Source organism: Nanorana parkeri, unplaced genomic scaffold, assembly GCF_000935625.1.
Source record: "Nanorana parkeri isolate BGI_ZX_2015 unplaced genomic scaffold, ASM93562v1 scaffold346, whole genome shotgun sequence".
NCBI lineage: Eukaryota > Metazoa > Chordata > Amphibia > Anura > Dicroglossidae > Nanorana > Nanorana parkeri.
The window spans coordinates 1,201,291-1,224,599 of record NW_017306614.1 but is presented as its reverse complement, the minus strand read 5'-3'; the positions used below and the strand labels follow the sequence as shown (position 1 = coordinate 1,224,599).

The 23,309-nt window shown below is 44.4% G+C and overlaps 2 protein-coding genes across 2 annotated transcripts in view; one reads left to right on the top strand and one right to left on the bottom strand.

The window, feature by feature from the left end:
* CUNH7orf73 (chromosome unknown C7orf73 homolog) overlaps positions 1-961 on the top strand; it is a 4,975-nt gene extending 4,014 nt beyond the window's left edge. The window contains exon 3 of the mRNA XM_018558559.1: positions 763-961. Coding sequence (XP_018414061.1) covers positions 763-843 — 81 coding nt within the window. The 3' untranslated portion in view covers positions 844-961. The remainder of the gene's footprint in view (positions 1-762) is intronic.
* A 5,054-nt stretch (positions 962-6,015) lies between these two features.
* The window catches only part of SLC13A4 (solute carrier family 13 member 4), a 29,970-nt gene continuing 12,676 nt past the window's right edge, over positions 6,016-23,309 (bottom strand). The window contains exons 3-16 of the mRNA XM_018558558.1: positions 21,569-21,705; positions 19,766-19,947; positions 18,506-18,554; positions 18,378-18,417; positions 18,152-18,229; positions 17,410-17,597; positions 15,736-15,855; positions 14,249-14,350; positions 13,452-13,553; positions 12,732-12,838; positions 10,136-10,272; positions 9,234-9,395; positions 7,703-7,840; positions 6,016-6,199 (exon numbers count right to left, since the gene is read on the bottom strand). Coding sequence (XP_018414060.1) covers positions 6,062-6,199; positions 7,703-7,840; positions 9,234-9,395; positions 10,136-10,272; positions 12,732-12,838; positions 13,452-13,553; positions 14,249-14,350; positions 15,736-15,855; positions 17,410-17,597; positions 18,152-18,229; positions 18,378-18,417; positions 18,506-18,554; positions 19,766-19,947; positions 21,569-21,705 — 1,680 coding nt within the window. The 3' untranslated portion in view covers positions 6,016-6,061. The remainder of the gene's footprint in view (positions 6,200-7,702; positions 7,841-9,233; positions 9,396-10,135; positions 10,273-12,731; positions 12,839-13,451; positions 13,554-14,248; positions 14,351-15,735; positions 15,856-17,409; positions 17,598-18,151; positions 18,230-18,377; positions 18,418-18,505; positions 18,555-19,765; positions 19,948-21,568; positions 21,706-23,309) is intronic.

Genomic DNA, 23,309 nt, shown 5'->3' with positions numbered 1-23,309 from the left:
CAGGGCCTTTAAAAACTAAATTAGATAGATTTGATTACACAAACCCCACTTCTAAATTTACTACTGCGTTCTAGTGAATTAGTTAAACTAGCATTCCTCAAGCTTTCTTCAGTCACTGCACCCTTCAAAGGTTTGTAAAATCTGAAATAAAAAGGAAAAGAGAGCGCCTCCATCGTGTAAAACTGTTTTATTATTATGACAATATAAAAGGAACTTAAATAAACAAGCATATAATGTGTATCGGTAAAGACAGACACCGAGATCGTGAGGCTCCAACACAGCCGACATACTGCATAGCCCTCTTGGTTGATGCGTTTCAGGACACGCCTCCTTCCTCTGAAACGCATCAACCAAGAGGGCTATGCAGTTTGTCGGCTGTGTTGGAGCCTCACAATCTCAGTATCTGTGTTTACCGATACACATTATATGCGTGTTTATTTAAGTTAATTTGTGAGTGTTTTTTACTCCTTTTTATATTGTCCTAATAAAACTGTTTTACACGATGGAGGCGCTTTCTTTTTTCCTTTTTATTTCAGTTCTTGTGGTTACCCCAGACCAGCGTGAGCAGCCTCCAGAGTGCATCATTACACCTTTTCCACACAGGTATTGGTGCTGGCGTCTGTGGTATTAACTCTTTGTATATAAAATCTCCCTGTCTGTGGCCATGTTTCATGTTACACCCCAAATATGGGTGTAAAAAAAAAAAATGGTCAGAAAAGTAAACGTAGCTTTACATTTTGTTTTGCCTTCTTTCTGCTTAAGGTGCCTGACTTCGGAAAGAAGGTGGAAAACTTTAAGAAAGATCTAGAAGCCAAAAAGAAACCCCCGAGCGACAAGTCTTAATGCAGCGTCCTGTCCTGGAATTCCTGGGCCTCCGGTGTACATATCTATACATCTATAAGCTCCTTCGGGCAGATGGGATTGAGGACGTACACGCTCGGGAACGTTATTGTTCATTTCCAACACTTGCAGGACGTTCTGCCCTCTTGCGCCAGCGGCGCGCATATAGAAGTTGACTCTGTGAGGGGAAAACTAGCTGAATGTTCGATCTTCTGAAAGATAACTGCCGCTTTTAGCTTTAAAGAGTTTAATAAAGTTTAGTAACTATTACTATGAAAACAAGTCGTCATTTGTTTCCATTAATGATGATCAATTCCAAACAGCCCTGTGTGTATAAACCAGAATGCAATTAAAATAGTGTACATCTTGGTGTGATCGAATAAACAGTGCTGTAATGCTGTCACCATAACTGGCCAGGGGCATGTACAAAGGATTGGAATTCTGAAAGGCTGGATCCCCTAATGTGGTCCAGGGCTAGTTCACACCAGCCCCAGTGCGTTCCCGGCCCGATTGTGACCAGAACGCACTGGATCGCATCCCAACCTGCTCACTTTGTTTGAAGTCAATGGCACTGCAACCACACTGGCACTGCGATCGGCCGCACCGGAAACATGTGGCACATCAATGCCTTCCGGTCAAAAAAAATAGTGCAGGCAGCATTTTTCTGACCGGAACGTAGGCATTGATGTGCCGCGCGTTCCAGTGCGGCCGATCACACTGCGGCTGGAACGCACGGGCTGGTGTGAACGATCCCTGTGTCACAATGGGAGTTGACTTCTGATATTGAGGCAGCACTCAACTTCACAGTTCCCCTCTTGGAGGAACACAGGACAAAGGGAGCCAGAAAAATACTGAAGTCCAATTATAGTTGGTTGTTTTTCTTTAAAGCTGAACTCCGGCCTTCCCTTCAGTCTTGCACAGTTGTTCCGGCTCCTCTCCTGGACTGGCATTGCTTACTCTGATTTCACTGCACACCATGAGCTGCTTACAGTATGCATTACAATCTGTGGCAAGTCAGAAAGAGCTTGCCTCATTTCCTGGCTGCAGGATGACCAGTATCATCTTTCTCTTTCCTCCCCAGCCTGAATGTGGCAATTTTTTTCATTGGATTTTTTTCAATATTGGAACCTCAGCATCACATGTGGGCAATGGCGTTATGCATGTAAATACAGCTTGCCTAGACACACTCACTCCCCCAGACTCATCGACCCATCAAGGCATTCTGATATTTGCATAATTCCTCCGAAGGGCCACCCCAATGCTTGCATCAGGGCTGAGGGATCTTGAGAGGAGTACCGAGGCCGGGTGCTGTTTTGCCTGCATTGCATAGAGACCCAGTGGTGACATCACCATGTGTTAAGGTATATAATTAAAACAGGTTTTGCTTAAAAGTTTAATTAGCATGTTGGGGCGCAGGGGGGAGGGAGAGTCTGAACCAGGGAAAGCTCAATATATGCAGGTGAAACTTCAACTTTAAGCCAACATGTTTCAAGGGTACTAAAGGGCCTCCTTCGGCAGGGCTTAAAGGATATGTAAACCAGGCACTAAAATTGTAAACCTATGTAGAAAACTTTTTTTTTTGTGAATTGGGAAAAGTTTATAAGGTCAGGGCTTCCTACTATCCAGGGCTCCATTATAGAGATTTCCCCTCACTTTCATTTCTGGGGACAACCTTTTTATCAGACAGGAAGTGAATGTATCTAACAAAGTCACCGATGGCAGAAAAACCTGACAAGTCCTTATCCTTCCCCCACTCTATCCAAAACTAAAAAAATTAAGTGTTGGCTATTAAAGGAGAATTATGAGGCGAGTGATTTTCACTCAGCCTCATAATCTGAGCCGACCTGTGACAATGAAACTCACAGGTCGGCTCAGTAGATCGGGAAGTGAGCGAACACATAGCGTCGCTCTCTCACTTCTCGATCTATCCCTGCAGAGAGCCGTGACTGCCACTCACTGCTCCCTGCAGGGATTACCCCCGCTCCGATCCTCCAGCGCTGATTGGCGAAACGGACGGGGGAGGGGGCGGGCACAGCTGCCTCTGCCTCCAGATAGGCAGAGCCAACTGTCCATTCCGCAGCTGGGTGGATCCACACAGTGTTGTCAGGATCTGTCCCGGCTGCGGCGTCTCAGTATACCGCGAGCTGTAGTTCGCGGTTTGCTGAGCTTTGGGTCACGGGAGGACGCTAGTTTGTGTCCTCCCGTTACCCTTAGGAGAACTATGGGGAAAAGCCCTGACACAACAGTTCTCCTTTTAAGCTAATAATCTCGTTACTATAATTTTAAGTCATTTTCAATATTTCAAATCTGCAGTTTTCAATAAAATAATCACTGGGGATCCTTTTCATAAAGGTCTGTATTTAGGCACTTCCTGTTATAGGTGACAACATTCTGTCCCTGTCTACAAAATGCTCTCCTGCATTGTCCACCTATTAAACACTCTCCCTATGGAGACTACAAGCAGCCATGGAGACCCACATTGCACAAGACCTGTTGTCACCATCACACAACCTGGCCTGAGAAATGATGTGCAGTGTGCTGAAGCTCATGTATACAGCAAATGGATGGACGAGATCAGGGTTAAAAAAAAAAGGCAAAAACGGGTGTTTTATTCACAAAAAAAGGACAACTGTTTATCATACACCATGCCAGCAAAATAAAAGTTATGCAGTTAGTGTTCACGCCTACTCTAAAGATGTTGGACAAGACACTGGCCTCCAGAAATCCTATGCACAATACTGTATATTGATCTCTTCTTGTCTGGATCTTTGTTCTCGTGCATCTTTAAAGAGGAAGTTCAGAAATTGAAAAAATTTACCCCCACGCACTGTAAGGGTTGTTCTCTAGGGGCTGGATTAAAGATGATATACTCACCTGATCCTCGGACAGCACACACTTCTTTTGCGCTCCGGTGTTGGAATGTCCCTCTGCGTCCTCATGTCTAAGGCAGTTGCATTAGATGTGATAACGCCACAGGCCCTTAGGCCACTGGAGCCCATGGATGAAGAGGCTCTGGGGACCGGTCTAGCAGTCAGAGGGAAGTGCGGATCAGGTGAGTATGTCTTTATTTTAACCGCTAGCGCAAAATGTGCAGGAGTAGCCCCACTGCAAGGGTTACACGTTTACAATTCCTGGAGTTCCTCTTTAAGCTTTGACAAAGGAAGCCCCTTTAGCCCCGGAAGGTGTTGGCTTTTTAATGGGAAACTATATCTGGTCTTCAATATCTGTCTGGCACTCTCTGTCCTGTGTTTAATGGGTACACATGACCCAATTGAAAATGAGCTTCTTTGTGTGGCCACTTTTCATCCTGTTTAGTGTGTCTTGACTGAACAGAAAACTAGTTGGGTTCCCATGACGTTTTGCTCCCTCCCCAGTTTTATGTGTGGCAACACCCTCAGGACTAGGGTTCTAAGGAGCTTTGTTGATCAAATAATACAACAGTATTTACAAAACAAGTAAGCTTCATTTACTACAGGTCTAGGACAGCCAGGTCTGCCATCTATCGGTTTGTATCCAATGATGGGGAACAAAGCATGGATCTGTGACTTCCACACAACACAGTGACTTCCACGCTCCACTGTAGTGTGAAGCTTTTCTTGGCTTTACCTATCCTGTGCCGTAAACCAATATCTAGCAACAGCCATTGCTTAATGCCTTTCTTGGAGAAAGCCATAAGGTAGTAGAGTTGGTTGGCCGGTAGGCCTGAATCTCACTCCCCCCAAACTTCTTCACCAGAGACCATGTGATGTGTTGCTACATTGGTCACATGACCCATTGGCTGAAGGGCATTTCCCAAGAACGGCAAGTATTGAATAAAACCTGTTGTAAGAAAAAACAGGCCGCCATTGCTGAATTCCCCCTGAAAGTTCTAGTTGACTGTCTGTTTGGCTGACCCCCCTGGCTTTTATATTTTCTGGATTTCTGATCTGGAACACATATGCAGATCAGGCATCTGCATTCCTGCTCCATGTTAGTAATTCAAGAGGATTAGTAGAGCAGTCTAGCAACTATAATTTTCAGGGTGTTAGCAGTGGCAGCTTTCATGTTATTGTTGTGATAGGTTCACTTTAAACAGCTTTTGCACAGTTTCACGACTGAACGGTGTGCTGGGGGAAGCACAGGAAAGGATGACCCAATTAAATTCGGCCTGTTGCTTTGTTCTGCGTGTACAGATTCACCTGCTTTAGGTCTCTATTCACCTCAAAACTAGAAATTCATGACATAATTCACTATTCTATGCACAGTCTTCTTAAAGGGACCCTGTTAAAAAGAAGAATACCCGTGTAAGATAAAAGCATCAATTCTGGGGTGCTGAAATAACCTTTTCTGAGGCTTACAGGTGTTTTGCCTTGTGAATGCTTTAAATCAGTGGTTCTCAACCTGTGTAACCTCAGGACCCACATTTGTCCTTGCTCATTAGGTCGCGACCCAAAAATAATTTGATATTCGCTGTGATACCTAACATGTGGTGCAATTGTCAATTGAGTACACATGCATTCCCCATGGGCGGGGTTATTCGCAGGCAGATGGGGCGGCGGGGTTGGTTTTAATTTTTTTTTTATTTGCATTTTATTTATTTATTTCAAATTTTTGAACATTTTCTCTCCATCCTGAATTAATTTGCCGTGGTCCCGGGTCCCCCAAAAGAGCAGGGGACCCCCAAAACTACACCAGGTGGTGGTGCGGGAGGAGCACTACACAAGCATGTTACACAGTTCACTTGTAAAAAACGAGCCCCTGCTAATGCACCCCCTGATAGGCCAAAAGTGGTGAAATAGTCCCCTCTCTCCCAGGGCCCTATCACTTCAGCAGGGGGCCCAGTGAGAGATGGAACTGTTTCTTAATATATAGGAGTCTCCTGCACACTGCCACAAAAAGCCCCCTCTCTGTTTCCCTGCTGAATGGGGCAGGAGGGCTCTCGACTAAGGATGCCGTGACCCACTGAAGATGGGGTTGCGAACCACTTTTAAGTCACGACCCACTAGTTGAGAACCAGGGCTTTAAATGCTACAGGGTCTCTAGAACACCTGCCTCACAAACAGGTGTAATGGGGGAGATTTAAAGGAAATACATTTAAGGTCATGCAAAAGCAGACAGCAGCTGTCGGTGAAGTGGTGTGCGGTCCTTTGGTGTGCAGCTCTCTTACAGGCCTGTTGGGAACTCTCTAGTGCTCTCCGTTCTGTTGGCGTGACACAGATGCTCCAACAGTCCTGGTCGATCCTCACAGGTGCTCCGTGGTGTTGTGAATCATCGCCCATTCCGGGAATGTGTCCAGTTGGAAGAGGCTGATGCCCCAGGTGTTAATAGCCACCATGATGATACTCAGGCCAATCAGGTTCACTCCCAGGCCAGCTTTTACCTGCAAGAAGACAACATTCAAAAGTAGTCAAGTGAACCTTAAAGTGAGCAGTCCACCAAAAATGTTCTTTGGTTATAGGAGAAGACTGAGGAGTGAAATCTTGAGTTCAGTCATTTGGGGCTCCTTTGGTAAGAACTCCCATGTCATAGTTCTTTGCTGTGTGCTATCAATCACTGTAGAAAATTGTGTTTCCCCACCTACACTAAGGTGCTGCCACTCCTTCTGTTTTACTTTCCATAAAATACCAATGTTATGGAAATATAACCAGTCAGAGCAGAAACCCATCATAATGTCCACAGGATCATTTTATGCCCCCTTTCCTCCATCAGCATTAGTTACAAATCCTATTGGATGGAGTAGAAAAGGGTTAGCAACCTAGTCACCCCAATGGGGAGATTTACCCTCTCTACTTTTCCTTTACCTTTCCTTGCTCAGTCACCACTTGGTAGTGCGCTTCTGTACTTTTTGTCTTTTTTACCCTCTCTACTTAGTCCTAGTATAGTACTGATCGTGACCGGGGCTGAAATAGATGAGAAATCCAACATTTTTACTTGTTATGTGTCAGGAAACCAGGGGTGTCACCTCCCCACAGGGTCAGCGGGCACGGCGCAGGGTACGGGTCTCCCTCCAGCCTGGCAGAACCACTGGTGCCCGGGTTGCAGGTGCGCATGCGCGAGTCGTGCGGCAGGTGCGCATGCGCAGTACGCAGGCTGCGTGCGCATCCCCAGGAGCACGTGCATAGTGTGCCTGCACCTGTTTAGGCCTCAGGTGTGGACCTAGCTGGGGGAGGTTCCCGTACACACCCATACCACCTCTCGCCTGCCATTGGCTCTCGTGGAGAGAAGCCTCCTAGTTGCCTCGGTGACAGGGGGGCGGACTTACACCCCCTGGCTATAAAAACCTGGCCAGAGCTCTGGCTTGTTGCTGAGTTATTTCATCCTGTGGTGTGATTTCCTAGCTCCCTGTACATGTGCCTTGCTTTGTTTCCTGACCCCCTTTATCTGGACCTCCTGTTGCCGACCTTGGACTGCCTTTCGCCCCTGAACCTTTGCTGCCTGCCTCGACTCGGATTGGACTTGACTTCTCTTTGGATTTACCCTTTTGTACCTCTGCCTTCGGACGCTTCAGGCCATTTCCTGCCAGTGAGTTCCACCTTGTTCTTCTGCCAGACCATTGGCACTCCTGACATTATGGGAACAGGGGAAATGCTTCAATGGTGGCATCTATTCCAATGACATCCGTCTAAGAGAGAACTTCCCTTACTTTAGAAAGATTTGCAGGGTTATTCACAAAAGGGTGAAGAGTTTGGAGAAGGCAGGAGAAGTGAACAATCTAGGGGCCCGCCTCCTCTTCTATTGACGGGCCCCGGCTCCTCTTACATCATTGGCCCCACCTGCTCTTAGGTCGCTGGCCAGTGATATAAGAGGCGGGGTTGCCCTTAGGCCGGCCCTGCCTTCTCCTTCTAAGCCTTTAGAATATATTTTTAGAAAATATTTTCCTTACCATGTCTTTAATCTGGCAGTGCCCATAGTTATATACAATGGCGTTCGGCGGATTACCCACTGGAAGCATTACAGCGAACGAGATGCACATGGTAACTGGTATGAGCGTGTATAAAGGGTTAATATGAAGAGCCTCCGACTGCAAGAGAGAAAAAAATGCCACCTTTGTTCAAATCACTCAAGGTAAAACAACAGAAAGTGGACGTAGTGTCCAATGTATTTTTTTCATGTTAAGTACATGCGAGTGTTACAAATGTAACATTGGCAAAACATGGCATTATACTGATACTATACTATTTCTGATAGATCTAGGTAACTATGTACCCATCAAATGATTGATTAAATAATCATATCGATATATCGACACCATACGTTTTCTATAGCACATGGTACAGTGCAGCCAATACACTATAAAAAGTAATAATGCTAACATAGTAATAAAGCAGTCCCGTCCAGTGCTGTATATTATCTCTGAAAATAAAATACAATGGGGGGAATTTATCAAAACTGGAGCAAACAAAATCTGGAGCAGATTTGCATTGCTCCAGTTTTGATCAATTGCCCCCATTGTTGTTGAAGAGGAAAATGATTTTTATTGTATAACTCCAGCTCCTATGAAAACACACCTCCCAGTATGCTCTACTAGACAGTGAAGTATAGGCGGTAAGGCCCCATTCACACAACACACAAAACGCACAATCTTGCCGTACCATTATTTGTTAATGGCACCCCAAATGCGGCAAACAAGATGCACGGTTTTGGATAAAGTAAAACTTTACTGAGGGGCTACAGCACCAGTCACATAGATGCCCTGTAATGAAGAATCCCTTATATCCTGCTGGCTGCTGGTTATTGTGAAAAAAAAAATCATTAAAAAAATGTTTCTCAGAATGCAAGGCGTTCTGTGAATGGACGAGGGACAGATGAATGACAGAACAGCCTTTGCCCATTCACATAATGCCTTGCATTTTGGGAAAATAATTCAAGGAGTTTTGTGAATGGGCAAGTGGATGGAAATGGAAATGGCTCAATCTCTTCTCAATAACAGCCGCAGTCTCTCCTGCTTGCAGTGCCGGACAAACACTGCTGTTTGGAGTAGGGGGTGTCACTGAAGGGATGTTTTTTTTTTACAGTAGCCAGCAGGACATAGGAGATTCTTCACTAGAGGTAACTTATGAAACTGGTGGTGTTCCCCCAAAGGGGGAGAGACAAGGTTTCTAATCCCTTGTTCTATCCAAAATCCTAAAATAAAAACCAGCTCTGGATATACTTTCAGCATGAGTTTACCTTTTACTGCGGGTTTACAATAATGCAGAGCAGTGGTTCTATAGTTTGCGTGTCTCGTCTGCCAAAAAAAGATTCTACCTCCTAGCAGTTTCTTAATTTATGACTTAAGCCCTACTGTTAGTGTTGCCAAGCTGATTAGACATCCAGAAATATGATTATACCGTAATATGTCTGTGCAGTACAAAACATTCTCAGGCCTCATATTGCATCTGCCTAATACAGCCAGTGAGGGGTTAATACCTTACCAGGCTGCATAATATGGGCAAGAAGATGGTGATGGTGGCCGGGTTACTGACAAATTCGGTCACCGCAGAGACGAGGACGCAGGCTAGGAGGCTGACTGCCCAGGATGGGAGGCTGCTGAGACATTCCATCTGACGGCCAATCCAGGTGGAAAGTCCTGAAGTCTGCAAGGAACAGGAGGAACTTGTTAATGAAGCGCAAGCATGGAACTATCTGCTATTGCTAAACTATGAGGAGCATGTTAACTGTCAAATCAAGTGGGCGATGGTTTCTCAGGTGGTATTTTTCTGTGGCAACTTAGCACAGGGTTGGAGGGAAGCCCTCATATTGGGTACAGCAGGTGTACAGACCTGACAACTCAGCACAGGGTTGTAGGGAAGCCTTCATAATGGGTGCAGCAGGTGTACAGACCTGGCAACTCAGCACAGGGATCGAGAAAACCCCTCATAATGGGCACAGCAGGTGTACAGACCTGGCAACTCAGCACAGGGATCGAGAAAACCCCTCATAATGGGCACAGCAGGTGTACAGACCTGGCAACTCAGCACAGGGATCGAGAAAACCCCTCATAATGGGCACAGCCGGTGTACAGACCTAGCAACTCAGCACAGGGTTGGAGGGAAGTCCTCATAATGGGCGCAACAGGTATACAGGCCTGACAACTCAGCACAGGGATCAAGAGAACCCCTTATAATGGGCACAGCAGGTGTACAGACCTAGCAACTCAGCACAGGGAATGGAGGGAAGCCCTCATAATGGGCACAGCAGGTGTACAGACCTGGCAACTCAGCACAGGGATAGATAGATAGATAGATAGATAGATAGATAGATAGAGCTGGTAGATGTATTTTTGCCCAGTGACATTCTAGCTGTCATATATAGAAGGATAGATGTCAGATGTTACCTTACAGCCAGCTGCCAGGGCATAGCCCCCTCCGACCAGTACCACAATCTCCCAGGGCATATGTTTCTGGAACTCTTGCCAGGTCAGCATTGGTCCACCCAGGTAGGGCCCACCATCATCTTGTTCCTTGCTGTTTTCTAAAGAAAGAAAAACAATTAAAGGTTTTGGTACTTTGTATAAACTGGAAAATTCGGTCAGAAATGGGAATTTGTACGAATCTGAATCTCCACTAACATGTTGTAAATGGGAACAGTGGAACCTCACTGCTCTGGGTTGGTTATGTGTGCTTTAATTCACTTATATTCTCTCCTGTACAAGCAGAATTGTCAGCCCAATTTTTAGCTGTAAAGTCTTCAGAGAAACCTAACTGTCTTCTGCCTGAATTCAGGATTGATAACTGATAAGCTGCTGCAGTTACTTAAAATATCTCTTAATAAAGCTTTTCTTTTTATATGCAGTTTTTTAATGTCTGGTATTTGCCTTGAGCTTTGGCAGGTTATAAGACAACCTTAAAGCCCAGCACTACTGTTGACAGGAAGAGAATACAAATAAATAAAAAATAGTTATACATAAGGAGCAAGGTTGCCCTATTATAAAAATGTAAGAGTGGAGGTTAAGATTTTTACAGATTCCCAGTGGTGACAGGGAGAAAATACAAATAAAAAATAAAATTATGCATGAGGACTAAAGATGCACTATTATAAAAATGTAAGAGTGGAGATAAAGAGTCTTACAGATCCCCAGTGGTGACAGGGAGAGAATACAAATAAATAAAAAAATACACTTATACATGAGGAGTAAGGTTGCACTATTATAAATACTGTAGTTAACAGTGGAGATTAGGATTCTTACAGCTATCCCAGTGGTGACTGGCTCACTATCAAAACTGGTTCTAATCAAGTGTCTATACATTTACAGCTGTCTTCATGTCGGGATGTGGGAGGTCCGATTGTGGGATCATGTGACATTATAAGCAGATATTAATTTGTTATTGCACTATGTAACTTTTTTGACAAACAATACATGCAGACACATGCATACAGCTGAGCTGTTCATATACCAGATGTGTGATGTATTGTTTGCCTTTCCTGGATCTTCTCTAAGCTCTGATGTCATGTCTGCCTATTTGTGGCACTTTTACTCCAGTTTCCTGCGCACAATTGGAATTAATTAAAATATGACCACAATAAAAACATTCCGTCTTCCCCGACCGAGTTGGCTCAGCGCAGACATATTTTGTGGCTTATACTTTTCGGTTTGGACCACCTTTTATAGCTATAGCTTTATAATGTAAATTGGTTGGATTTAGGAATATAGTGTAGTTCTACTCTTAGCCACTGGGTGGTGCACAGGACTCCCACCCGCAGTGCACATGGCTGCGGTGTCGCTGCTGGCGCAGTAACTTCTATACACGGCTGAGGCAGGCTTTAGATCTTTAAGGGGATGCTCCACCCTGGTTAATAAATTAAATTGCTGCACAAGCCAGTTCATAAATTTCATTTAAATACCAAAACAACCTTTTTACTTCAATATCATTTTAAAAAAAATGACAAAAATGAATGTCTTCTCATTACACCTCAGCAGCCTTAGTGCCTCTGGTATACTCATGTGATTGGCTGTGTGCTTTTAACAGTGATCTGCACAGAGCAACAAGTCAAATTTCAGCCATACCCTGCTACAGGGGTTTCATTTCTGGCAAGATACTCTCTAAGGCTTGTCTGGTTCTGAGTAGATGCTGCAGCATTTCCAAGATTGCTCCAACACTGAGACTGCTCAGGTGGGGCACTATTCAACATTCAGTCTCATGAATGACTAAGTTAAAAAGATACATTTTTTTATATCATAGAAAAGTGTCAATCTGCAAATCCTAAATCTTTGTTTCCTGGTATATATTTTACCTAGAGTGGACTGTTTTAATTCTAAACTTAACGTTAATTAAAACATAATGAACCCTGTCTGTACTGTGCTGGTAGATCTCATTATCATTTGTAAACTAGATTGGAACAGTGTCTGTCCTCACAATGGGTAAGGGCCCATTCACAGCAGATGCAGTGCGTTCCAGCACGAATATGGCCAAAACGCACTGCCTCGCATTGCGGCCGGCTCACTTTTTTGTGGGGCAGGAGGGAGCGTGGCGGGCCATTGAAGTAAATGGCACCGTAGCCACGTCCTCCGGCCGCAATGCGATTGGCCGCACGAAATCGCAAGGCACATTATGCCTGTGGTCCGGTGCGATCAAAATAGTGCTTGCAGCATTTTGATCGCATCGGACCTGGACCAGACCGCAGGCATAATGGGCAGTGCAATCCCGTGCGGCCGATCGCATAGCGGTCGGAGGGCGTGGCAACGGTGCCATTCACTTCAATGGCCCGCCACGCCCTCTCCTGCCCCACAAAAAAGTGAGACGGCCGCAACGCGACGCAGTGCATTCTGGCCAGAATGGGGCCGGAGTGCACTGCATCTGGTGTGAACGGGCCCTTAAAGAATGAATGTGTAAATGAGAACATTGTGTAAATGAGAAAACATATCGTGGAGGTTTTTTTCAATTTTGCCTGCAAAAGTGGAGATACACTTTAAGCTTCTTTGAGTTTCTCACCTGGGTCTTCTTTCGTGACGCATGAAAACCGGGGTCTTCTGGACGGAATAAGAAAAAGCAGAAATCCGAGGAATACCGACACAGTGGCATCTGTCCTAAAACCTTTCCTAAAATAGAAGACATGCTTAACATCAATATATAACAGAAAGAAAATATAGTAATAACATTCGTTTTTGCCTTATTCGCACAGAGCAAATATACATGCGGTTTTGCAGGATGAATGGCTCTGCGAATTATAAATACACCCCTTCCACTTAGGCTTAGGAGTTAATTTATTACAGGTATTTATACGGTGCCAACAATTTATGCAGCTCAGTGCACATTCACATCAGTCCCTGCTCCCAAGGAGCTTACAATCTAAGGTCCCTATTGCAAATACATACAGGGCCAAATAACCTTCCAGTATGTCTTTGGGAGGAAACCAATGTATCCAGTGGGAACTCAAGCAAGCACAGGGAGAACATGCAAGCTCCTTGCAGATAGTGTCCTGACCAGGATTTAAGCTAGGACCCTGAGTGCTGCAAGGTGGAAGTGCCAACCATTAAGGCACTGTGCTTCCCCTAGGTGTTGTGTTGCAGCCAGAGGTGACCCGTGACATTTTAGATTTTTATTCCCAGGATACTGACCACAATATCTGACCCAGCTCCACCACCTATGTTCTTTGGACAGTTAATACTGACAATATCCTTTATTTTTGCTGCATCAGTGTTATCTACTTACTTCTCAAATAACGATTCCCAACCAGGTACAAAGCCCGGCTCCCGGGTGAACCAGAGGAGGGTCATCAAGATGAAGAAGAAAACGGTCACCTTTTCTGGGTAACTGAAAAATACATGCATGGTTTTATTCCGTAAGGCAGAACCAAGAGCAATAGAGATGAGCAAAGTGCAGAAATCTATAGCGAGCAATCAGAAAAACAGTTCCCCTGTCTGAAACGGGGCAACCTTACTGGATTTTAAGAAGCTTTTTTGGCTATAGGAGGGTCTGTTTTGGCGCTGATCGGTGTATATCTTGGAATATCTTGGAAGTATATCTTAGAAACATATCTACCCCATGCTTCCTTTGTGAGTATATATTTTTGTATACCTAATTTTATTAATAAAAGGTTTTTTGCACCAGGAAAGGCGGCCTGTGTTGTTTTTGTGTTTTCACACAGTGCTCGGGATCCCCTGTCTGAAATGGAGCAGCATTACTGGATTTTAAGAAGCTCTTTTGGCTAAAGGAGGGTCTGTTTTGGAGCTGATAGGTGTATATCTTGAAATTAAAAAAGACATGAAATATAAAGCAATATAAAGCATGCCAAAAACACTTATAAAGTATGCAAAAAAATGTAAAACATAAACCCTTTTTTAAAGCATAAACAGGCACAGCAGATATTTCATTGTTTGCTAAAATCAGAAACTTCACTTTGATCATAATCTGATTCCCAGCAGAAAAAGCACCCCCCTTCCCTACGCAGGATCTTTATGAGGGTAGGGGTGTACTTTCTGGATTCCTCTCTATATGAAAATGTCTACCTCATTTTCCCCAACTTTTCATATTCTTCTTGGATTCTCTTCTCAGACATTTCTTCCTGTCTGGTCTTTTTCTTCTTGCTCAGTGAACAGGTTTCCCTGAAACTTAAACATAATTTGGACAACAATTGTTGACTTTCTATAAAAAAATATGGCTGCTTACACGATCAAAGAAGAAGTTGGGTTTTCCACCGTTCATAAACAGAAAGATAGGAAAGACACACACTCACTAATCTCTATTCACTGATGGAAGAATAGGAGTGTGCTAACAGGACCATGGTGCTTCAGGTGGACCTAATAACAAGTAGATTTTTTTCATGTTAGGTCCGTGTATGCTAAGTAAATTGTAAGTGTAACACTTCCAAGTATTTATTACCTCTCACAGAGATCACTGTACTCCCCCTGACAATGCATTCATCAGTTTTTATTTCTAGACAAACTGAGCCATCTTTGTTCAGGCATCATCCAGGGTCACCATCTACTTCCTGGACTGAGATCTTGGCTGTTTACAACTGTCTGACATACCTAGTGACTTTCTACAAACTTAAAATGTTGCAGTCTGATCACTAGGGAATAGGAGACTGCAGAAATGATTCTTCCTGCCTGCAGCAGACTGATGGCATCATCTCAGCCTAGGTAAAGTCATAGAACTCGAGTTTAAGTATGGCTTTTAAAAGGTTATTAAACCCTCCCTTTTTTTTGCATATATCTACTGCTGGTAAGCAGTAGATATATGCAAAAACTGTGTCTGTATCTACCTGTGTCTTCCCCGCGCGCTCCCGTCCGAAAATGTGAAAATTCTCGGGCGGCCGCAAAGCATCTTGGGGCGGGTGTTGCGCAGTTCACATTTTCGGCCGAGACACAAGGAGAGACACAAGGTAAGTCTATGGACGCGTGCACCCGCATGCAGACAGCGTGGGACAGGAAGTGCCAGCAAGGACAGAGGAGTCAGCGCTGGATCGGAGACCCGCTGAAGTGCTGGAGGGACAGATGAAAAGGACAGGAAAGAAGAAGAAGATCGGATTAAGAAACATCATTTGAGGTAAGTGCTTTAACCTCCCCGGCGGTAATCCCGAGTGTGGCTCGGGGCTCATTTTCATTACCAAAAGCGGTAACCCAGAGCCACACTCGGGATTACACAGCGCGTTACTTACATGTCCACGATCCCCGCTGTGTGCTCCGGCCGATGCCGGCATCCGTCTTCCCGGTTCCGTCCCTTGCAAGCGTCCCTGTCGCAGGGGGGCGGAACCGGCGGGAAATTTAAAAGTTTTTTAAAAATAGAAACAAAAAAGGAAAAAAAAAAGGAAATAATCAGACCGCCAGGGAGGTTAATTAACACTGGGGGACTTTAATGTCACTTTAATGATAAAAGGTGGAGCTTTTCTTGTTGTCTATTGTGACATGTCAGGAATTTATTATCCAGACTTCTGATGTTACTAAAAGGTGACTTTATAGAAATACTTCCTTACTGAATAAGCAATGTTACTCACTTGCAGCCCAGGAACAACCAATGCATCCACACCCAGGTAAGCAGCAGCACAATGATGGTAATGGGCAAGCTGAACACAAACCATGTTCCGAAATTGACCACCTCGGCATTCGGGTAGCGGCTGCAGATTTAAAAATGAAATGTGACAAGAAAACAAAATTTACAAAAGAGATGTGAGAAGAATATACTCCAGAAGAAAGCTACGTTACATATTTCATTTTTAAATACTTAAAATGTGAGACCATTTATCCGTATCATCTTTGTGATGTAAGGACCTTGGTTCCACCAAATCCAAACTGCTAATTCAGTTCAGCATTCAGTGAATGCCAAAAAGCAGAGATGTGTGATATTACCTATGTATTTGGACACAGGAAGGACACAGAAGCCAAGGTCTCTACATGGGAATTTAAATATGGTAGATCCATAATATACTTTACAGAGAAAACCAGCACTTAGGGACACAATGGTACCATCAGCACTGATATGCAATTATATTAAAGTCTGACTCCAACCCAAAAAGTTTTTTTTTAGATTTTGATAGAGAGGGGAAAAGTAAACATGTCTGTCAAGTTTTGATTCCTGTCTGTCATTCTGTTAGGAAGGTTTTCCCTCATTTCCTGTCTCTGTGACACCTGTACAAGGAATGGAAGGAGTCCCTGTCACTGGGAAAGGAAGGGACAGGAATGAAAAAACTTTGCTTTAAAGTTCTATTAAAGCCAAAAGGATTTTAAGCTATTTCTAATGCTGATGAAATCACTTGCAATGGATGCTGCTCCTTGATATTTAAAAGTTTTAGTTTCCTGCAGAATCAGCTGATCCCCTGAGCACTGGTCCTGACTTCCTGTTTTAGAGTGACTCCTTTCTCAAGCAGAGTGCTATGCAGTCACCCGTGTGTGTGCTGGTAAGGTGTGTGTCTCCACAAAAACACAGAGCCAGCAAATCAAGGTACTCCCCTCCCTCCTAGACCATGCTCCTCCCTTCTCCAAGCTAGTAGATGAACAGTTGCTGGAGTCTGCACTGTCCCTTGTGATCTTGTACTGGACAGGAAGTTCAGGGAAGCTGAGCTGAAAGACTAGGAAGCAGCTGTTCAGAAACATGATGATTGTAAGTGTTTGGGCAAAAATGTAAAGCAATGCTTTGCAGGGCAATGTATATTTGTTTGATCTGGATTCTTTTTGAAAAAAATGTTTGAGAGTTTAATATTACTTTAAGGTACAATCTTTCTTCTAATAAAAATGTTTTTTTCTTTTTGTTCATGTCCCCTGTTGGAGAGATTTCCCATCACTTCCTCCCCTGACAGCAAATTAGGATACAGGCATCAACACAAACCAGGTGGAGGCTCCAACTCTACTTTGCTCTACCCAAAATTTAATGAAAGTTTAGGCTGCAGTTGGGCTTTCAGCTGACATGGACTGTTGTATACAGGTTATGTGCTTAATGTGGTCAAAGTGCCAGGTTCTCTTTATTAGGACAAAAAGCAACATGCAAAGTGCTGAAACCCACTAACGGCCAATCAGAAGTCATCAGAAGTAAAGTCTGATTGGATACTTTGCACTATGCACGTCATCATTGATCTTTACGTGAGATCCAGATTGTTGAGATTCATTAATGAGATTTGAGACATTTCCTGTAGTAACATTTATCTAAGTGGCATTGATGGCAACAAGCTACCTACTTCTTGAAGTGCTCCAGGAAGATTAGACTGGTGGAAGTCCCAATAATTGTAGTCAGACCCCCAATGGTCGCAGCGTAGGAGACACTGAGAGACAAGCACTTGCAGATCATGTGGTCATGTTTGGATCTGTATTTTCCTTGTTCCTTGGGATCTTTGGTCTCAGAAGAAGGAAGAACCAAAATTTGGGTCTGTAGAAGATAATATAATATCGTTTTAGGATAGATCTGTCTATGAGCACAGAATGCCCTTTTTTAACATATATAGAGATTTTCCTCTTGAAGGGCACATATTACTTTTTATGCTTGGATTGTCATTGATACAAAAATATATTTTAAAGTTCAAAACATATAAAGTACACCACAGCTCCATTCATTGATATAGGAATGAATGAGGTTGCATGCATGTGCACACTAAGAAGAGGGCCCAGCAGCGATGACCAGGCAGGGCTGCCAGTGAAGATTGTTGAAACGGGGAAAGAAGGAAGTATTTAACAGGTCAGGCAGTGTTGAGAGGGAATGGGGATTTTATTAAAGGACAAGTTCACTAAAAGTGAGATTGTCCTCTCCGATAAGGTTTACCCTATTTTGACCTCAAATCTCCCTTCTAGTGACCAACTGTAGCAACCTTGAAGATATGAACTCATGAAGGTTGTGGATGTTAAGTCCCAGCATGCTTTCCTGCATAATATGGTCAATCAGTTGAGCCACAGATAAGCACCAAACATTATAGGAAGAGGACTTACCTGTGGAAGGGACTGTCCATTAGTGGGAGGCTTCACAAATGTCATCGGATTGGCAATCATATGGACCCCATTGAGATTCTGCCAGTAAATGTCAAACAGTTACAAGGATCAGTTAAATCAACCCAATAGCTTCACTTTTATCTATTGGGACTAAATACTCTAAAACCTTTAGTTCCATCTCTCTCCGGAGTTTTTTTTTTGTTATCTAGGGTACAGATGCTCATACCTTGCTCTGGATGAGTTTACTCAGGTCCTTGGCTGTTGCCCTAGAAAAAAAAATAGTTTTATTTAAAGAGTAGCCGTCTTCTATTCACAGTGGCTGGAGAAATTTTAAATACACATATACATGCTTACTCTTCATTGATGAATATAAGTTCAATGGAAGGCTGATTCTGCTTTCCACCTGCAATGAATAAAATAGAAGAGAGTTCAACAATGTCTGTACACAGGGGTGTCTCTAGACTTTTCGCCGCTTGAGGCGGGGTGTGCGGGTGGTGTAAGTGAAAGGGTTGTTGTTGGGTGGGGGCCCTCTGCATCATCTCCCATGCCACCTCTGACTTGGGCTCTGGTCGGCATCCCGCTCAGCTACCGGCAACGGGATGCCGTCCAGAGCATCACCAGGTTGCTAAGAGCTGGGCAGGGAGATGTGTATGGCCCTTACCTGCATGATAATACTCAAAATAAATGCTAAATATATTAATTATGACATATTGTATATGCTAATACAGTATATTAGAGCAATGAAGTCTATACATTTCTAAAAAGTACTTATTAAAGGGACACTGTCAGATTACAAATATATATCACTGAAAGTTCCCTGCAAGATAAGAGGCATTATACTCTCCTCTCTGATCTCTTACCTTCCCTCCATTCCAGCTCTACAACCTCTACCAGGCTTTTCTGTATTTCACACTCCCTGTGCCCCCTGCAGTGTGCTGTGGTTCCATCCTCTGAGGGGTAAGTAGAAGAGGTGGCCATCCTGGGCACCTCAGTAGGAAAGGGGTGTAGAAAGAGCAGGACCTGCAACCTATGCAGCTAAGGTAGTTTACAGCTCTTGGAGGGGCACACTTTGGCCTTTTTACCTTGAGTGCTAAAGGATCTTGTCCCAGCACTGCTATGACCCCTACATAACTACAGCACACGGTAGTGACGTAGGGATCGGATGGAACCACGACTCATGGTGGGCGACACAGAGATCTGACACTCCTGGAAGTGTCAAATGCAGAAGAGTCAGGGGGAGACATCAGCCCTGCAAGGGAGGGGAGGTAGGACACTATAGGAGGATGATATAAGAATTTGTCTCTCACAGTGAACCTATAGCTACATTTTGTGTGACCTGACAGGGTCACGTTGACCATCTTCTTTCCCTATATGCGTATAGCTCTTGTTGTACTCACTGCATCTAGTGAGAAAGGTCTCAATCCTACTTGTTGCCATTAGAGAACTGCAGAGTCTTTGCCAGATGTAGTCTGTAACTAATAAAGCTGCAGTCCATACATGCATCTGTGTCTACAGAAACATGGATAATGTGAAAACTTTACCTTGAGGGACAATTCAAGGGCCTACACAAAGGAAAAAAAGCCATCACATGCAGTGAAAGTAGAGAATAGTTACCTTTCTGCTGTCCATTTTCAGCTGAAGATGCACCATTGGCCAGTGTGCCCTCGTGCTCATCTTCAGCTCTGATCAGCTGCTGCAGAACGGCGTCTGCAATCGGCATTACCATGGCGGTGGATGAAGTATTGGAGAGCCACATGGAGAGCAGAGCCGTGCAACACATGAAACACATCAACAGCCTGTGCAGGACACAAAGAGCAATTCCTCAGCACTGTAATGTGGCTCTATTACTGTTCTAACACTACAACATATTATCCATAAACCTTCAATGACTCATTCAGATCTGGCCAGTGTTTTACAGGTTACTGTTTTATTCAGTAGCCTGCAGGGGGCGCTGTGCTGCCAGTCTATATGGAGGAATTGAGCTAGCGATACAATGCTTTATATAAGCATCTGAACTATGGGCTGCACAGTGGCTCAATGGTTATTACTAGGTATGCACCGATACCAATACTAGTATCGGTATCTGTGCCGATGCCGAGTAATTGCTCCGGTGCCTAGCCCGATACTTCCGGTATCAGGAAGCCAGGCAGCAAGTCGTTACACTCTGCCCGGCTTCCTGATTGGGCCCGGGAAGCTAACTCCGTGCTCCCTCGTCACTTGTGATGACTCACTGTCCAGCTTCCTGATTGGTAGGGAAGCTGGCCAATCAGGAAGCCGGGCGCCGTGTAATGATACGGCACCCGGCTTTCTGATTGGCTGGGAAGCCGGCCTAATGCTCCCTCCTCAACTCATGACGAGGGAGCATGGAGCAGGCTTCCCGGCCAATCAGGAATTGGCCAGAAAGCCGGCTCCATGCTTTCTCGTCACCTAGTGACGAGAAGCATGGGGACGGCTTCCCGGCTAATCAGGAAGCCAGGTGGCAAGTCATTACACGCCACCTAGCTTCCTTAACGGGACTTCTGGTACCAGTATTCGGTATCGACGAGTACCAAAAAAAAAAAATATCGGTGCTCGATACTGAAATACCGGTATCGGTGCATCCCTAGTTATTACTTCTACCTTGTAGCACTGGGGCCCTGTTTCATATCCCGATCACAACACCATCTGCAAGGAGTTTGCATGTTCTCCCTGAGCTAGTGTGGGTTTCCTCCGGGTACTCCAGTTTCATGCTGGAAGGTTAATTGGCTCCTGTCTAAATCAGCCCTGTATGTATGTGTGTGAGATAGAGACCTTAGATTGTAAGCTCCTTGAGGGCAGGGACTTATGTGAATGTACAGAATGTATAATGTGCATTTATTATTTTTTTGCATAGGAGCTAGTAAAGCATTGCAATCGCAAACAGTGTAACATGGGTGCAATGCTCTGGCTGCTGCAGACTGTTCCTCCCGTCCATGTCTGTACTGTAAGTACAGTAACAGGGAGGTGGATAAGGTGTCAATGGACTATAAGTTAGGTGACATCACTACACTTGTATTGTATTGAGAACTACATTTCCCTCTTCAGCAGTGGCTGGTAGGACTTGTCTCTCCATTCACAGATCCTGTCTAAGGTGGAGCCATATACAGCTGGGCCAAATAAAAAAATGTAAACAAGCCTGTGGGGAGAGGAACCCAGCAATTCAGGTAAATGGGGCGGCGCGGATGGAAGTCAGGTTGGGGGGTTTGCGATATAACCCAATATGGCTGACCATGAAACATGGTCAGAAAGGTTCACACCGGGGCCATGTGTTAATTACAATGAATGCATGGTACCACATAACACACCTCTCGTTTAGATTGCATTTGGCATAACCCTAGTTAGCTAACTACTACAAATCACAGGCTGGCATATCCCTAACGTGGAAATCGATCTACTCACATGCCTGGCTTTGCCCCAGACAACATGACCATCCTCAGGGCGATCCTTTTATGGAGGTTCCACTTCTCCACAGACGCAGCCAGGCAGATCACTCCCATCAGCAGTAGCGTTGTATTCTTAAAATATTCTGCAGCCACCTACAGGAAGAAACTATTACAGTGAAGTCAATATTTAAAGTGGACCCAATACATTTACAAGTTGAAATAAATACATTCCTCACGTGTTACAATATACAGCAACAATATCATTTTTCAAAACAGATGTAATTTTATCATTAAAAAAGTCTTTGAAATCCAGTCTAGTAACATTGCCTGGGATGAGATGATGTCATCAGTCTGCTGCAGGCAGGAGGAAGCATTTGCTCAGTCTCCTCTCCCCCAGTGATCAGACTGCAACATTGTAACTTTGTGGCAGATGGCATTTTTTTAAATGCCAGCAGTCTAAGCACTCTTATTTGACTTAGTGTTAGCTTCTTGCAGTCCATGTACAGCAAAGCTTAGACTGGGGGAGGCAGGAGCAGCACAAGGAGCCAATTAGGTGTGTTGCAATGCAAGACACATAATGATAGGGGGAGAGAGCAGAGTAACAGAGAGATGAGCTCATCAGTCTGCTGCTTTTCTTTTCACTGTCCTGTCACTGAGTGGGGAGGAGACCTGTAAGTGTAATTGGAACTACAGCAGAGGAGAATCAGGTCCTGCTCTTACCAGGCAGTACTGTGATGTGTGGTAGTCGAGCTGTGTAAATCTCAGGACTGGATAGACAGCTATACAAGTCATTTTGGCTTATGAGTGAACTGCTGTACCTACTAAAGGATTTCTAATTCTGATCAATCAGTCTTGTGACCTAAGAACCCCTGCCAGACATCACAGTCAGGTCCTGACCCTCTGCAAGAGAAGATACAGCACAGCAAGCACACCCCCAGCTTTCTGAATCTGATTGGCCCCAAGTACTGGTCTTCTTTCTAGATAGGTGCTGTGTAGGAGATTACAGGAAACTGATGGAGCAACAAATTCAGGTACTTATAGTAACTATAGTGAACCAAACTTATAGTAAGTTATAGTAACTATAAGTTATAGTAACTTATAGTAACTAGCTACAATAAAAAAATACATTTAAAGTCCCATTACAGGCAACATGTTTGCCGTCAGGAGAGGATGTAATGGCAAATGTATCTAATGAGGACCAGACACAAAAAAAAGGTAGGCTGGGGAAGGGTTGGAATATCTAAAGCAGTGGTTCTCAACCGGTGTAACTTCAGGACCCACATTTGTTCTTAGTCATGAAGTCGTGACCCAAGTCGCACTGCAATGGAACGCATGGCATTAGAGTACCACACGATCTGGTGCGGGCGTACGAACTGTGGGCGGGAGGTGAATTTGGGGTACCATTCAAATGAATGGCAACGCAACATACCTCCCACACCAGAATGCACGGTAGGTGCAATTGCAGTGCGTTAATCGCACGGGACTGTGTGATTAACGCACTGTACTAGTGTGAGCGGGCCCTCAAAAACATTGACAGACACACACAATCTCAATTTCTTTTCAGCCTGGGGTCCAGTGTGGGCTGCTCTGCTGTGCTGTGACGGGTGTGTATTGCTTGTAGAGCTCCCTTGTGTGCCCTGGATAGGTGTCAGGACCCGGAATGTGACGTCACTCTGGTCCAGTCACCTCTACAGAACATGCAAGGGAGCTGTAAGCAATGCACGTATGGATGGAGCTCCCTCTAGGCCATAGCACCA